This window comes from Vanellus vanellus (genome assembly GCF_965231255.1).
Source record: "Vanellus vanellus genome assembly, chromosome: 2".
In the NCBI taxonomy this organism is placed as follows: Eukaryota; Metazoa; Chordata; class Aves; order Charadriiformes; family Charadriidae; genus Vanellus; species Vanellus vanellus.
In genome coordinates, this window is record NC_138906.1 from 132,261,448 (window position 1) to 132,278,754 (window position 17,307).

Sequence of the window (17,307 nt, forward strand, 5' to 3'; positions counted from 1 at the left end):
CTTCCTTGTTTCCCTCCCTGTAATTTCCAAATTCTGTCTGGGTGTGTACTGGTAGGATTCATGTGATTTCTGGAATTGAGTTAGTTAACCTTTAATGTCAGGATAGAAAAGGTTGGTAATGTTTTTCTTGGGGTGGGGAGAATATTCACTCTTTTTTTTTTTTTTTTTAAAGCACTGTGTCTTCTTTCACTAATTACTCTTGGATAAACAGTTTGGGTTTAAAATTATTTTATTGGTAAGATATTGGAAAATCTATGATAAAAGGTAAAAAGTACATTCCTAGGGCAAATACAGAAAGGGTTAAGTTCTGGATGAGGAACAAATTGTTTGTTGAAACGCTCTTAAATCTTTGTTCCTAATCTTGTCCTCTGTGTCTGGACACAATTATTTTATTACCTTCGTCCTTGAATATATTGTATGTAGAAATAATTTGTGACAAGGTGATGATGGCCAGATATTTCAGCTTACTAAGTTCCAAATCTGGATGTTAGATCTCTTTAAAAATCTAGTGTAACAAGTGTGAAGGGTATGGATTGAGCAAATTAGTAGAGTATTTTGAAGTTAATATTGGTTCAAATCGAAGGGAGAATTAAAAAAAAATCATTAAGAATAAACCTCTTTGTCTCTCCCAACAGTTAAACTCTACCTCACAGAATATCAACTTGGGACCATCTGGAAATCCTCAGTAGGTTTCAATTAAATTGAATTAAAATGTAATTCAATTTAATGCAAAATTTTTATTTTATTAAAATTTTATTAAAATTAATTTTAAAACCTGAAAAATTAGACTGCATGTAGTTGTTAATAGTATGAAGTGTTCTTTGGATATATGCCTTTATTTGTTGATTTGCACTGCTCCAGAGGATGCAAAACATTGAATCCTGTACTACATAAACACCTACCTTTAAAACATTTTTTTTTTTCCTTTTCACCTTCAGATTTTGTTAGTCTGCTATCCTTTTACTAAAGGATGCTATAGCAAAGATGACCTCTCTGTCTTGGGAGTGGTCACACAACTGTTAAGAATGTGAACAGGTTATGAAAACAAGTTTGTTTTAATGCGTGGCAAAAGAGCATCTTGCCTTGTTGATACTACAAACTAGTTACTGCAGCCCTAACTTGCTTTGCCATTTGGTGTCTTCTGTAGAGTTTCTGTTCTTGGTTCTGTGTGAATCTGTGCTTTTCTCATCTAGGAGATGACTGCTATTTTGGTTTTGCTTTCCTCACAGATTTGTTCTGGGCTAACAGGAGGAAATGCTTAATAGATTGCAGTAAGAAATTAAACTTAAGAGTACTTCCCTTCAGGGGCAATAAATGGAGAGGTGTATGGTGATGTAACTGTTGTTTTGGAATTTGAAAACATGGATAATTGTTTTGCTGACAAAAATATCTCTGCATTGTATTTAGGAAAAAATGAGGGAATCCTGGGAAATAACTGAAAGGAGTGGTGATATGGGAAGTGGAAAAACTGAGGGCGAGTTCATATGTATGCGCACAAAAGAGGAAGGTGTTAGGGCCTCCCTCCTCTCGCTGTAACTGAAAAAGAGAGTAATGGATGGAGGGGGGAAGAATGGGATAAGCAAAGAGAGAATAGATAACGAACTTGGTCCTTCCTTCCATCATGTAATCTTGAGAATTCATTTGGCTCTCTGGAAATGAGAAATAAGCTCCAGGAAAAGTCATGGGAAAATGGGGACTTAAAAATTACAAGAAACTAAGACTATGAAGAATAAAAGAACAGTTTTGCTCCACCTTTGCATCTTAAACTTACAAAATAAAATGAACTCAAAGGATGTAACTTGAATGCTTTCCTTGGAGGAAATGAAATTGCAAAATGGAGAGGAATCATTGTCTCCGAGGGAAGGTCTGTAGAAGTCTAGGTGTTGGGTAGAATGAAGAACAAAGGAGGGTGCTAACAAACCGTTCTCGCATTACAACTCAAGTGCTACACTAAACTGCTTTACAACTATAAAGCTTGTAACTTCTACCCAGATGACCTGTCTCTTTCTTAAATATCTTTCAGCGCTAAACCAACAGACTTTGATTTCCTAAAAGTTATTGGGAAAGGCAGCTTTGGCAAGGTGAGCTTTCTTATTACTGTGTCTTATCCCGCTGCAAGGATGCTAGCTGGTGTCTTCTGTATAGTGACTGTTGCCTAGACTTGGTCAGAGGTTTTGAAAGTAGTGTCAGTCTAGGGTGGTGTATAAACTGTTGTATTGGATCCCTGTTGTTGCTTCTTCATAGCCCTGCCATTTTTTCCCTAGCGTGGCAGTTGTTGGCTGCCCCAGTCACTTGTTGGGAGTAACAAAAGGGAGCGTTTCCGTTTCTCTTTAAGAGCAATAGGGATCCTCCAGAGAGGAAGGGAGGGACACCTGTGCTTCTGCAGCAGCTGGAGTACGAATGTGTATTTTCTTTTGTTGGCATGGACTGTTTTGTCAAACCCCTAATGCTATGAAGCAGTGTGACCAACAGCCCGTGCTATGGAGCAGTGTGAGCTACTGGCTTAAATACTGATGTTCTACAAAGATGCAACAGATAATTGCTCTTGAAATCTTTGGTTTTGGATTATTTTTCAAGTTGTTGTTTTCCATTAAATTATCTTTAAAACTTAGAAAATCGGCTGAAACTGATCTTGATAGAGATTCAGCAGGTCCTGGAAAATAAATGTTATAATTCGGTCTTTCATGATATCGCTATCATGACAGATTTCACTGAACTGTAAGCTCACTCTATTGGTGATTATATTGCTGATTGACTATATTAAAAGCAAAGAAACTTTATTGTGAAAAAATAGTACGGATAGTTTCCAGTTGTGCTGAAATTGTGAAAAATATTACTAATAGAATGTGAATTGCAACAATTGCATTTCTTCATTTGTTTTGAATTTCACAGGTCCTTCTTGCAAAACGAAAACTGGATGGGAAATACTATGCTGTCAAAGTGCTGCAGAAAAAAATTGTTCTTAATAGGAAGGAGGTGAACAGAAACATTCTTTCTCCACCCACCTCCCTTCCCTTTTCCCTTAATTACACAATCATTCCTGTTTACTTATTGATGTTTTACTTTCTTGCAGCAAAAACATATTATGGCTGAACGTAATGTGCTTTTAAAAAATGTGAAACATCCATTTTTGGTTGGATTACATTACTCATTCCAAACAACGGAAAAGCTTTACTTTGTCCTGGATTTTGTTAATGGAGGAGAGGTATGTGGTGGCTGTGTTTGGATTTGAGTGTCTCTATTTTTCTAATTCTAGGTGGGAGGAACGAAATGATCCTTTACAATGGGTTGTGATCAGCATTCTCCCAGTTTTGAAAATCCTATTATTATCTGCTGTTGCTACAGACTTCTATAGCTATACGGACCCTGTTCTTCTTCTTATCAACAACTTCAATCCCAAATTTATTCATGGTTGTCAGATACAAATACTGTATTTTACAGTTACATAAACTTACTTTTACTTCAAATTAATCTTATGTTGACACTTTTCCACCATGTAAAATTGTCTTTTCCTCTTGCATTTGCGTTAGCTGAGATGCTAGTATTATGAAAGCGGAAAGAAGGAAACTAGTGAGCGAATTTACTATATTGATATTATTGGGAACCTTGGGATTATTCTGTAGTTTTGCATGGTCTAATTTCTTATTGCCAAATAACCTTATCCTGAGGATTCTTTTCCTTGAAACAATGTTGTTGAATCTGAAGAGCCGTTAAGTAACTTGGGGGGGAAACTTGTGAAAGAAATGGAGAAAGTCTGTATATGTTTAAATAAAATGTTGTGAAGCAGTTTGTCTTCAGCTAGGGACCTGTTGCTTTTCAAAGTACCCAGTACTTCCAGGGGTGCTCAGGAAACTTATGTATAAACTGGTTGAATAGCCAGTATGCATGAGAGGGTATAAAATGTTGCTTCCATTCCTTCAAAAGGTTTTGTGAAAAATCAAGAGTCTTGTAGACTAATAATACTTGGACCTATCTGGGAAATTAATTGTGATTGAAGAAAAAAGTGTAGTGAAAAAATTACTGTATGAACAGAAATATCCAATCTATATGCTTTAAAGAAGAGCTGTATGTCTTGTCACTTGCTGTGTTTTCAGTTTGGTAATTTATTGGTGTAAAATGTACACATTTCTGTAGAAGGCCTTACAGGTACATAAAGCAGAAAAGGAGAAAAGGATGAGGCAGGATACTGTTGTAGATGATAAAACTCTGGTAGCTGAATGGGCACAGGAGAAGGAGTAGAATCTAAATAGTTTGTTTCAGCGTATCTCAAGGTTTCCTATTATGTCACTGCAGCTGAATATACACAGACAAGTGTAAAGTTTGCTCAGTAAATCAGGATGAGATATGAACTGGGGTATACATTAGTTCATACTCATGTGGCCTACTGTCAGCATTTATGATGCTGGTGTTCTGATCCCTTTACGTGTCAGAGTTGGGACAAGATGGGCCTTTCTCTTGTCTAATGTACTGTAATCTTATTTACACTCCATTAGCAAACTCCTGGTTTGCTCTACTCTGAATTCCTGGCCACAACTTAGCTTGGCATTCTTCCAGGCAAACTAAAATACAGTTCAAAACAGCTTTCAAATTTGAATGAAGTGCTTGGAAAGCTCTGATGGCTTTTTATTTTTTCCCAAACTTTGTAGGTGGAAAACATAAAATTTCCATTTACTGAAAATCTTTCAAAGTTGAATGGGTAGTATAGTTTAATCTGAATGTTTATGATTTAATCTTTGGTTAGACTTCCATATCTGCTCAAACTCTTTGAAGCCAGAAATCTCTCCATAGTTGAGCAGATTTGTGGATCAGCTTGGAGTATACACCTCCCAGCATGACCTACATCTGGGTGATTTCAGCATACAATTCTATAAATACCTACATTCAAAATGTTGAATACAAGCATATACAGAAATGGAAGATTACTTATCTGACACCAGGTTATGTTCTGTTAGGAGGCTATGTTGCTGGATTTAATCTTGCCAACTTCTATTCACAGCATAGTAGGAACTCTTAATTCCTTTTGACTAGTCTTGGTTTTAGGGAAATGCCCTTATGTGCTTGAGTTACCTATCCATTTCTGAGCTACAAAAGAGAAGAAAGGAAGAGAGGAGAGGAATGACAGTCATGCAGCAAACCCAATTTTATTTTATTTTACGGTGTTTAAGAGAAAAAAAAGTAGATAGCTAAATAAAATTGCACATTATTAACTTGATTTGTTGTGTATAATGTTCTTATTTATTATTTGCATATTTACAGCTGTTCTTTCACTTACAAAGAGAACGATCCTTTCCTGAGCACAGAGCCAGATTTTATGCTGCTGAAATAGCCAGTGCACTGGGCTACTTACACTCCATAAATATAGTGTACAGGTAAGTTTCTGAAGAGTATCCTTGTTCTGCAGAAGTTCAAAATAGGACAAATTACTGAGTAAAAGCCACTACAATTAAATCATCTTACGGGAAACTTGAAGATAACAATTTCACCAAAACTTGAAGCTTTCAGCTGGAGAATTAAAGTCCTTGCCTCTGAAGCTGTTGTGTTGGTGACTGCTGTTTTGAATTAACAAGTTGTTTGGTTTTCTTTAAATAGGGATTTAAAACCAGAAAACATTCTTCTAGATTCACTAGTAAGTATGCAACATTATTTTTGGGTTTCTGTGTCCTCTCACAAAACTGACACTTATGTGTCACTTATGTGTCACTGACACACTGTGTCACTTATGTTGAGCATGTTCTGTTTTTAAAATACCGCTCTTTCTTAAACAGGGTCATGTTGTGTTGACAGACTTTGGACTTTGTAAAGAAGGGATTGCAAGTTCTGATACCACTGCAACTTTTTGTGGGACACCAGAAGTACGTTGACAATTTTTGTGTGTTTTTTGGCTAGTAATTAATGACTGTTGACTATTATTAATATTTGTTTAACTGGAAGATCAAATATTCTGTTTTGTACTGTTGGAGACTTGCATTTTTTGAACAAGCTCTTACATGAAACAAAACCGAAGACAAGCTTCCTGCAGATCTATTCTTTGTCCTTTTTACTAATATGCAGTGTCTCCTACTTACTGCCCACATGCCCATAACTCATCTCTGCCTTCCTCCATTTTTCCAATCCTTTTCAAACATTGTTTCCTCCTTTGTCTCCTAACTGCTGGCTAGACACAGGACAGTTAGCTTGTGTAACAGCTGCAACAGATTTGCCAATATGAATCTACTTACCATATCCTGCCACTGATTTTTAGTAAGTTTATAGGGACTTAATATCTGTGAGTCTTGAGCAAACTTTGCATCTGCATGAAACTTCGAACTTGCTGACTGAGTTTATTGAACTCTGTCGTCTTTTTACTGAGAAAACGACACTGGAAAACTTAAAATCTGGAAGTCTTGAACACATATGAGGGAGTCACTGAAATGTTAGAATTAGTGGCTTTGATAATTTGATAAATATACTTTAAATTACAGAAGAGGCCTTTGAAGGCAATGAAGGATGAGCAAGGAGTAGTAGTTAGCTGAAACATTTGAATTAAAAAAAAAAAAAAAAAAAGGCTGTTGGCGACATGTGACAACTTATCCTACTTACGATCAGAGTATGAATCCATAAAGCTGAGTGGTAAATTTGAGCTCAAACAGTATTTGCTGAGTATTTTGGAAAGTTCAAAGGACAATGTATAGAATACTGATAACTCTGGATCTGTTTGAGAACTTCGTGGGGTTTTTTTTCCTGATGTTCAGAGGCTTAGTCTTCATGCTTACCTTAGACTTGCATGAATTGTAATGTAAGTTAATGCTGTTGCTTCATATGAGTTCTTTAAAATATCAAGACTAAACATAGCAGTTGTGTATTAGCCTTTCTAATCCAAGATTTAGATTTAAATCTTTCATAATCCTGCAAAAAGTATAATGATCTTCCCAGTGTTTCTAAACACAGAGTTGAATGACTGGATGAGTTCCAACACCTAAAAAGCTGAAAGGAGGTTGTGAAAGATTAGAAAAAGCTTAAGTAGTTGAGTTCAAAATACTTCAGCTGCTTTTCATGCTTTTGATGGGTCATTTATAGACAAAAGAATTACAGGGTACTTGCACATACAGAAAGTTTGAGAAATACTGATCTAATTAAATTGTGAGTTTCAGGCTGTGCCTTGTCTGACAATGCTATAATCTATTTGTAAATTAAATTTCAGAATTTGGATACTAGAACGATAGAAGTGAGAATCCTCTTGTTTTGAGCGGTTGGAAACTGTGTGCTGTATGTGAGGACTGAGGTGATGATGGTCCAGCCACAATAATTTTATATTACATATTCACAAAGAACAGTCTCGTACAAGTGGCTGTCCTTGTGCTGTAGTGTTAGTAAGCTCTGAGATGCTGAATAGACTTTTTTTTTTTGTGAGGCAGATGGAAGCCAATTAGCATTGTCATTCAGTGTTTGATGGTACTGGATGTATCACAAATCAGTCAAGTGACTATTTGACAAGAATCTCTAATTTAGCAACTCGCAACTCATGCCCTCATTGAGATTTACAGTGAAACTTAACGTAGGCCATACAGTTTCTCAATAATGATAGATTTGAGGCAGAATTGTCCTGGATGAGGAGCATGCAGGCTTAGGATGGCAGAATAGGCATGGCTAGTAGCCAGCTTGCTGAGAGATGTTGCCTGTGCAGCAACCTATCTGAAATGTAAAACAAGTTTCATAATAGAGGTGGCAAAGTAGTTTGGCAAAACAGTAGTGTGGGGGAAGTATTGTTTCAGTTGGGAAAACAGCTGTCCTACTTGGTAAATGACCAGATGGTGATGAAGTATTTGCCAGGTTTATTGAAGAACAAAATAAATACTTAACAGTCTTACAGTTGCTACAAAGCAACTTTTCCTGAAGGTGTCTTCTGGGATGGGACTAAAACCTAGATTTTGTTCTTGCTAGCCTAATGCTCTAAAATACTTTATTTTTTATTTTAGTATCTTGCACCAGAAGTCATTAAAAAGCAGCCCTATGACAACACAGTAGACTGGTGGTGCCTTGGTGCAGTTCTTTATGAAATGCTTTATGGACTGGTATGTACTTAATATGTGGGGGGCAGGGGTTGCTTCCTTCCCCTCTCCTCCTTTATGTGAAATAACCCTGCAGTGTTGTTAAAGATGCTAACTTTTGCAAAATATTGAAATACTCAAATGGATGAACAGTTTGTCTTATACTTAACATAGCACTTGTTTTTTCTCTTTTGGATTTTGCATTGCCTCTTGATGTTTAAAACTTTGCTTTCCACTGAACTGCTGGACATCAACTCCAATGAAGACAAGCAGTCATCGCTTTGAGGGAATATTGAGAGTAAACTGAATCAACAGTGATAATACCCAATAAAAAAACCCAACTTAGAAGTAGAATTTTGCCAAATACTGGAATAAATAAAATTAAAAGACTTCTTTTACTTAGGTTTCCCAGCCTCCTTGCTTTTCCACTTCTTGATGCAGCATTAGAACAAAAAAATCTTACTATGCTGCTTCTAGTCATATGTATTTACTCCAGTAACAATCTGTTCTGTTAGTTTTCTTTAGTTTTATCTCCTCCCATAGGACCTTAAGTAGGGAGATAGATTTGTTCTGCCACTCTCATGTTCTTTTCAGGCAAGTTCAATGGGAGCTTTGAAGCTGGATGGCATCTCTGACTACTTAGCAGTGTGAGAACGTCTTAGGAGAAGAGGAGGTGGGTGGGGAAGCTATCGAGTGTAAAGATCTGGCAATAGTGATGGCTGAATTAGAAGTTAGTGCATAAGAAGAGGTAGATTTCTTCTTTACTGCTAGCAGTTTGTATTTCTTACAGAATCATTTACTGATCCATACACGTGAAATAAAATGTCACATGTGGCTTCAAGTTTATGTATAACTTTTATTTCTTTTAGCCTCCTTTTTACTGCCGTGATGTTGCTGAGATGTATGAGAACATTCTTCATAAACCCCTAGTTCTGCGTCCAGGAATCAGTCTTACAGCCTGGTCTATTCTAGAAGAACTTTTGGAGAAAGATCGGCAAAGCCGACTTGGAGCAAGGGAAGATTTTGTATGTAATGTCCTAATTTATCAAGCCCTACTTCATTTAAAGGGACAACAGTAAATTTGTGTGCAAAGCACAGGTTTAATAGCTGGAGATAGAGATTACTCGTTATGTCTGTCTCTGTCTTCCTCCTTTTTGTTTCTTCCTCCTTTTGTTTCCACACCAGTGTGGTCAATCCCTGAAAGTTTATTGGGATAGGAGAGAGATGCTTGTCATGGCATATAAATATTTGGAGCTCAGTTGCTGCTGTACCTTCCAACACAAGAAACACAATTCCTGCTATAGTGTTCACGAAGGTGTACTGAGATAGGTTTCACTGTTTGTAGTGAAACTGGGAAATAATCAAAAGAAAAGGCTATTTTTTGGTAATGTCAGTCTAACTGAAAAAACAGTCTTCAGGTAAAGAGGAATACTAGTACCGTGCAAACAGCAGCTCTTTATTTTAGCTTTAAAATCATGGCAAATGTTTTCCCAGTGTAACAACAAAAACTTTGTTTGCAAGAAGGTGATGTGAGAAAGTATAGATGTCTTCAGAACTGTGCAGTGAGGAATAATCTAGAAGGACTTCTTACATCCGTTAACTGTGAGATCTTTATAGTCTTCTTTTTGCAGCCTTAACATTAGTTAAGTCTGTTGACCTTGTAATAGAGCACTTGGACTATGGCATTGTACTTTCTCACAGTGTGGAGCAAGATGAAAGGATGGTAGCATTTTGCACAGCTGTTTGCTGATTCATAAATAGTAAGCATATTGCAGAGTTGTTGAAGCAGACACTTCTTGATGATCTGCTTTACAAAAACTAATAAACTTTAAAGGCAGTAGCAGAGATAGTAACAGAAAACATTCTTGCTCTGTGGTACACTTCAGGGTGGTTGATCTTAAGGCTTAAAAGCAGAAAATATGATTTTAAAAGGAAATCAGTTTGTAGAGGGAGGCTAACAAATCTTAATTGCTGTTTTTACCAACTACAGCTTTTATTGCAAAGTAAACTGTGAATAAATAAACTGATGAAGGACTTGACTTCCTTATGCATGCAATCTGAAGTACTATTTACTATGATGCACAGGATGGATTTCTGAAATATCTAAAATCTTTATTCCTTATTGCAGCTTGAAATTCAAAAGCACCCATTCTTTGAATCTCTCAGCTGGAATGATCTTCTTCAGAAGAAGATTCCGCCACCATTTAATCCTAACGTGGTAGGTGCCTGGTGCTGTTTTAGTTCATGCCTGCCAAATTTCTGCCTTTGCGGGCTGATGTATTTGCAAAGAATGTTTGTTTCAGAATGGTGAAGAATGGGAACCCCCCAGTGCTGACTGCACTTTTGAGCAGTCACGCTTTTGAGCAGTGATACTGTCTTTTTTTTTTTTTTTTTTTTTTTTTAACTTAAAACTCAGTTTGACATATCCCTGTTTCCTCTGCTTGTTCTTGTGAAAGTACTGTCAATTTTTGTGGGGTCTGAATACCAAATAAGAAAATACAGATAGCCTCTTTATTTGAAGACTTTCCAGAAGACTGATTTCCTGCTTCTTCTGTTGTAGTTATTAAGCCTTAGTTGCAGCTTTTCTTTATCGTACCATCAGTTTAAACTGTGTCAACATGTGACTGCTTGTCCAAAAACTCGGAGGGAAGAGTGGTAGTGGGGAGGAAGTCCTTCCTAAGGTCACATCAGAGCATCACCTTCTGTTGAGTCTATGTCTGGTGAAGAAGCCTTAGCTGTCTTGTCTCCTCTCTGTGACTAAATACTGCTATGCTTTAGTTTTTAGGTGTGTTACCAGGAGGCTGATCTATAGTAACAAAAGTACCGTTGCTAGAATTTAACACTTAAAGTGTTATTGATGGAAAAGGGAGAAAGAGAATTTGGTGGGGTTTGGTTTTGGGGGTTGTTTTTTGTTTGGTTTGGGTTTGGGTTTTTTTGGGTGGTGGGGGGGATTGTTGTTTGTGTGGGTTTGGGTTTTAAGTTTTTGTGTCTCCCTAACAGTCATTTAAGAAAGAGACGTTTCTTCATATTTCTTACCTTTATCAGATCATAAAGGTGTGTAGGCTTTGGCCTTAACTCCAGCCTAAAGGAAACAAGCAGGCTTTTAATAGCTGTTTTCAGGGATGCTGTGGTGTGCTTCCTTAAACTTCCTCTACTTAAACAGGAAAGAATGACATAAAGGAGATAGCCTCAAGAGTTAAATTTGAAATCTGAAAGACAAGCACAAGTTTAAAACACTGTATTACTGTGACAACTGATAGATCTTTCTGTTTTCTAGGTTGGACCAGATGATATTGGGAATTTTGATGCAGTGTTTACAGAAGAAATGGTCCCATACTCAGTTTGCGTTTCTTCCGATTACAACATTGTTAATGCCAGTGTCCTAGAGGCAGATGATGCATTTGTTGGATTTTCTTATGCACCACCTTCTGAAGATATGTTTTCCTAGGAAGTTGGAAGCCAACAGTGTTTTGGAAGTCTTGGGGTGAACTGAAATGTTAGGGTCATGGACACATTCCAAAATAGCGTAACTAGTGCCTCGTTTTGTATGTAGGTTTGAAACCTATGAACAAACTTTCTCTGCTGTACAGGAGGAACTTGGGCATTTTGGATGGCTTTCTTTGGGGTTTGAACTGTTTGTTCCTGCTGCAGAAAATATTTTTAAAAACCTTTAAAAAGTATTCTCTATGTATTTTTTAAGCAAAAACACTGACTGTTCTCAATCCCTTCAAGTTTACATTCATGCCTATCTGAGATTTGGCTGGGTCAAACAGCAGTAAATTTTTAAATGCTTTTGTACCTATTTACAGTGACTTTGTGCTTGAATTGTAACTATGCAAATTGTCTTTTGTATATCCTGGTTTAAAGAAGGTAAATTTTTTCCCTGTTATATCAGTTTGACATATATATATGTTAATTTACCTGTGAGCACTTAAATGAGGGGCTAATATAATTTAACACCAAGATTCTTAAAGGACTTCTACAGAATGAGAAGTTGGTCGTGTAGAACTGGATTGTTGCTCTTGCGCTTGCTGAAGTACCCGTTCGCTCAACTGGATTATCTGAGGTATGGGGGGTTGCTCAAAGCAATGATGGAACAAATTAACTGGATTGATTTGAAAAAGCGGAACACATGATCAGTAATGTTTCTTTCCTTCCCTGAGATAAATACATCTATATTTCAACTATGTTAAAAATATTTTGGTTAAAACTCTGCTTTTCCAAAGATATAATATGCAATAATCACTGTTACTTTGAAAGGCTATCTTGCTTTGACCTTTTGGGGGTGCGTGGTGAGGGGATCATGCCAAATATTTGGGATTTTTCTCACGGATTTATAGTTCGAAACACTAATATGTTCCAAATTGATTGTATTTCAGCATTCGTAGCTACTTTTGTGTTCCAGCTTGCACCATTTTTAAATCTTCACTTGATATTAGGGGGAAAAAAATGTAAATTACGCTGATAATTTTTAAAATGTGAAAAGCTATTGTATTTCTCATAACATACACATGTGTGGACAAATGGATAATTCTGAATAATTTCTGTTTAAGGAAATTTTTTTTAAACAATGCAAAAATTGACCGCAGTTACAGTGTATAAAGGCCTATCACGGTAGTAGTTTTATTATATATATATATTACTTGTAAATAACAACTTATTTTTGTCTGTTACTTCAAGTGTTCTGTGTTTTTTGTTCAAAAATACAAGTTAAATGCCTTGATTTGAGAGAAGTCTGATAAGACACTAATGAGTAGCCAGAGTTAAACATTAGATAAATTTCAATATTTAAATCCTATAATTTTTGACAAAATAAGAACTAGCTAAGAGAAATGCTGTCTATATTGCGTCAAGATCAGTTAAAAATTGACAATACTGGGGAGAAGAGCATATGAAATCATAATTCTTTTGAAGTAATTGTTGTGTCAACAATGAAACATTAGACAAGTGAAAACTAAAACAGGATTCCTTGCTTGTCTCAAGCAGTATCTCCTACAGCACTGTCTCCTGCACAGTGCTTAAGTGGTACTGAGCAGTTGCTGTGTGAGGTGTTGGAAGGAGTGGCTGGGTAAAAGAAGTAAGAATTGACTTTGGCATGGAGGGAGGAAGGAGCTGTATTGGTTGTGGGAGCGGTGTGGTGGCTTGGCGCTCATTTTCCATAGTGCTGCTCTGGGAAGTTTTGAGAGATTTGGAAGTGGCTACACAGCTGTTCAAGACAACAAACAGCTACACGAATCCTGTTCTTGCAGCTATGATCATTGGGAAGCAGCAGCCTTGCCCCCTTTTTTTTTTATTATTATTATTTTTGAACTTATGTCTTTCTGATGGATTGGAAAGCAGAAATTCTTTGTAAGAAATGAAGTATCCATTCTCATACTCTGTATACTCCTGAAATGATTGTGGGCTACTGTAACTTCTCTTTATGGCAAGGAAGCTACTCTCTGCTTCTCCCAGCAAGGAAGTACAGTACTGTAGAGCAATGGGAAGGAGAGGGCATATGTGAGAAGTTGTTGCTGTGGGAGCTAGCACCCTTTTTAGTTTCTTTGTCTTGAATTTTCCAAGATGTCTACACCTAGCTGCTTGACTGGGTGAGGCGGTTTGGGTTTGTTTGCAGGTTTGGTTTGTTTGGAGGGTTTTTTTGTCATAAATTTGGGGATTCTTTCCTTCTGTGAGAGCAGCCTAATAATTGCTTATTAAACCTTTTCCTTCAGCAGGCTCTGCCTTTTTGGCAAAGTGTGAATGTGTTAAGCATATCACTAGCAAAACCCAAGTTCACTTTTATTTCTTCTACTCTAAGTTCATATTGTGAAATGCCTCGGTCAGATCAGGACTTCTAAAGTTAACAGACTTTGTGTACAACATCAGGCAATAAAGCTTCACAACCCTTCTGCATCTATGGTTCTTGTTCTGCATCTCTGCATCACAAGGGCCAACAAGCACAAACTGGAACACAGGAAATGCCATCTCAACATGAGGAAGAACTTCTTTACTTTAAGGGTGACAGAGCACTGGAACAGGACGCCCAGAGAGGTTGTGAAGTCTCCTTCTCTGGAGACATTCAAAACCCGCCTAGATGTGTTCCTGTCCAACCTGCTGTAGGTGAACCTGCTAGGGCTAGATCTCCAAAGGGCCCTTCCAACCCCTACTATTCTGTGATTTCATGATGCTGGCTTTCAAAGTGAGAGGGCTAGGTTCAGAGTGTAGTAGCCCCTTCACCCCTGCTGAGCTGAAAAGTGAAATCTGAAGCCCTAGTTGTGGTAAAGCCTAGACGGGAGCTTGTCAGAGAACCTATACAGGAACCACCTGTGGTACTCCTTTCCTGTTTTGGCAGATATGTAATAGAGGGAGGTAAAAATTTGTCTTTTTGTGACTAATGCAGGGGTTTTCACCTGTCTGTAGTGAAAGCAGATTGTTCCTCCCCTTCCAGAGTGGTGCAGCTGAACCATGTGAGCAGCACCCCTTCTCTCCTGGTGCTGTGGAAGCAAAGGAATGGTGCCACCTTTATGCTCCCTGGTCTTTTGGCCTGGGAGGAGAGGGAGAGGGACAATGGGAAGATTGACTGAAATGCACAGCAATTGTAAAAACATGACCTGAAATATGACAGAAAAAGATAGTTTAGAGGTGCTGTCCTGGGAGGTAAGTTTGCAGATGGCTGGCATGCTAAAGGCACCAGTGAAATACACAGTATTTGTTAATCACACAGAATCACAGAATGATAGGGGTAGGAAGGGATCTCTGGAGATCATTTAGTCCAACTCCTCTGCCAGAGCAGGGTCACTTACAGCAAGTTGCATAGGATTGCATCCAGGCAGGTTTTGAATGTCTCCAGAGTGGGAAACTCCACCACCTCTCTGGGAAGCCTGTTCCAGTGCTCTGCCACCCTCAAAGTAAAGAAGTCCCTCCTCATGTTTAGATGGAGCTTCCTATGTTCAAGTTTGTGCCCATTACCTCTTGTCCTATCACTGGGCACCACTGAAAAAACTGTTCCATCCCCCTGGAACCCTCCCTTTACGTATTTATAAGCATTAATAAGAACCCTCCTCAAGTCTTCTCTTCTGCACACTAAAAAGACCCAATTCCCTCAGCCTTTCCTCATAAGAGAGATGTTCCAATCCCCTAATCATCTTTGTAGCCCTTTGCTGGACCCTCTCCAGCACTTCCCTGTCCTTCTTGAACTGGGGAGCCCAGAACTGGACACAGTACTCCAGGTGCAGCCTCACCAGGGCAGAGTAGAGGGGGAGGATAACCTCCCTCGACCTGCTGGCCACACTCTTCTTGATGATGAAAGAGAGAAAATGGTTTTACGAATATGTTGTCTTTTGGTACTGACTACGCTGACTGTACATGGCCCTTTTCTAGTGACCTGCCTCAGACTGTGGCCACAGTAGAGCCAAGGCGGCACACCCCACAGTAGCCGTGGGCTCAGTGGGGTACTCATGCCCAAGAGGTGGTGGATGATGGGCCCTGCGCAGCTGCAGGTAGCGGGTGGGCTGGGGGGTTGTTTTCACTCGAGTCAGAGGGAAAGGAGTTATTTTCACACTGGTGCTCCCCTTCAGGGGCCTGGTGGTGTCCTTGGGAGGCTGTGGCCGGTGGGGCAGGCAGCCGCTGGGCTGAGGGGAGCTCTGGCAGCTTTCCTGCCTGGGCCTCATGGCACCGCTGGCTCCGGGCCTGCTGACAGGCAATGGCAGGTCCCAGCTGAGGGAGTGGCTCCAGTAGCCCTGTCCTGCGGCTGTCAAGCCACTGGCTACCACCCTGTAAATGTTCCCGCTCACCTCTCCTGCGGTCACATCGGCTCCCTCGCAGGGAGAAGGCACCATGGCTGTGGTGTGGGCAGCTTGGTGGCCCTCACTGCCTGTTGCTGTCTCACAGAAGTGCCAAAGAGGGGGTTGTAGGAAGCCTGGGGAGCACTTTGGGGAGAGCACCAGTGGGGTTTGTGAGGAGTGGGGTGCTGATGGCGGGAGCCTGAAGCCTGGCTTTGGGCAGCGTGCTGTGTCACACACTGGAGCGCAGCTGAGCAGGGTTACCCGGCTGGGGGGGCACTGGGGAACACGGTCATCCCAGTAGTGGGACTTGTCAGATGTTACTTTCTGAAGCTTAGACAGTGACAGTGTTCGGTGCACAACGACCTGGGCTATAGCTTAGTCCCTCCTCATCGTGTTTGGTGCCTGTTCCTTCTAGCCTGGTGAACACAGGGTGCAGGGGGATGTGGTGGATCTCTGTGTGTTTGTGTGTTTCTTTTAATCCCTTCTTGCTGAAGATTTTAAGAGATGGAGCAGTAATTGTGTAGTACTAAAGAAATTGGAAAAAAAAAAATCCCTACTATAAATTATCTTTCACCTTGTGCTTAAAATTTGATACTGTACTGTGGTGCACTGGTATCCAGTTACTCCTCTCTCAGTTGTTTATCAACAGATCAACTTTTTCTTGTCCCAAAGCCAGTTCTACGAACTCCTACAGGGAGCTGTGAGCATTGCTTCTTCATCAGCCAAGTAATTCTGTGTCTTGTCCTTTACCAGGTAGCTAAATCTATTTTTGAAGATTTAAGTGGCGTTTCATACTGGTCATCTACAGAGACAAAGGACGCTTTGTAGAAGAAAATCTGTAAGACAGTAAAACACAAAAAAATCTGTAAGACAGTAAAACAGATACATACGAAATACCCTATTTTGGCCTTAGTAATTCTCCCTCTAAATTCAGCAAAATACTTCATGGTATGAAACTTTACTTAAAAACAAAACCAAACAAACAAACAAACCAAAACAGAGGTGTGGATAATACACAATGAAAAGAGCATGGTCAGCCTCCAAACCAAAACTGTAGTTGTGAAAGTTTTATCTATGGGAATCAGACTTGGTCTTCTGTGTACGTGGATGCAAATAAGTGTTTACAAGATCAACGCCTTAAGTGGGTGCTGTTACAGGAGGTAACAGCAGAGTAGGAAAGTCAGATTTAAAGATGTTGCCCAGTTTCATGTTTTTAACAGCTGTAACAGATGTCTCAGATATGGGAGATATTTAAGTTTTACTTTTGATAGGCTGATTATACCTATAAAACAGATAGGGGAGGTTAAATTAAATGCAAGCTTTAGTTTCATGGGTTAGGGAATTGAGCAGTAAAATAATTCCAGAAGAATGCTCTAGTGTTTTCTCAGTTAATTTACTTTGGGAATGTGGTATGCTTCAGCCACTAGAAAGAACTTTCAGTTGAATGGTGGTATTTTAAGAATCCTTAAAGAATTGCATAGTTGGAAAAAGAGACTATTTATTTTAATGTTGTATGT

General features: G+C 38.9%; 1 protein-coding gene across 1 annotated transcript in view; it reads left to right on the forward strand.

Moving 5' to 3' along the window:
• LOC309668947 (serine/threonine-protein kinase Sgk3) overlaps positions 1–12,148 on the forward strand; it is a 31,227-nt gene extending 19,079 nt beyond the window's left edge. Inside the window, exons 7-17 of the mRNA XM_082479496.1 lie at positions 636–685; positions 2,024–2,081; positions 2,893–2,976; positions 3,074–3,205; positions 5,257–5,369; positions 5,590–5,626; positions 5,766–5,852; positions 7,956–8,051; positions 8,897–9,052; positions 10,156–10,245; positions 11,305–12,148. Of these exons, the coding sequence (XP_082335622.1) occupies positions 636–685; positions 2,024–2,081; positions 2,893–2,976; positions 3,074–3,205; positions 5,257–5,369; positions 5,590–5,626; positions 5,766–5,852; positions 7,956–8,051; positions 8,897–9,052; positions 10,156–10,245; positions 11,305–11,475 (1,074 nt within the window). The 3' untranslated portion in view covers positions 11,476–12,148. The remainder of the gene's footprint in view (positions 1–635; positions 686–2,023; positions 2,082–2,892; positions 2,977–3,073; positions 3,206–5,256; positions 5,370–5,589; positions 5,627–5,765; positions 5,853–7,955; positions 8,052–8,896; positions 9,053–10,155; positions 10,246–11,304) is intronic.
• The last annotated feature ends 5,159 nt before the right edge of the window (positions 12,149–17,307 follow it).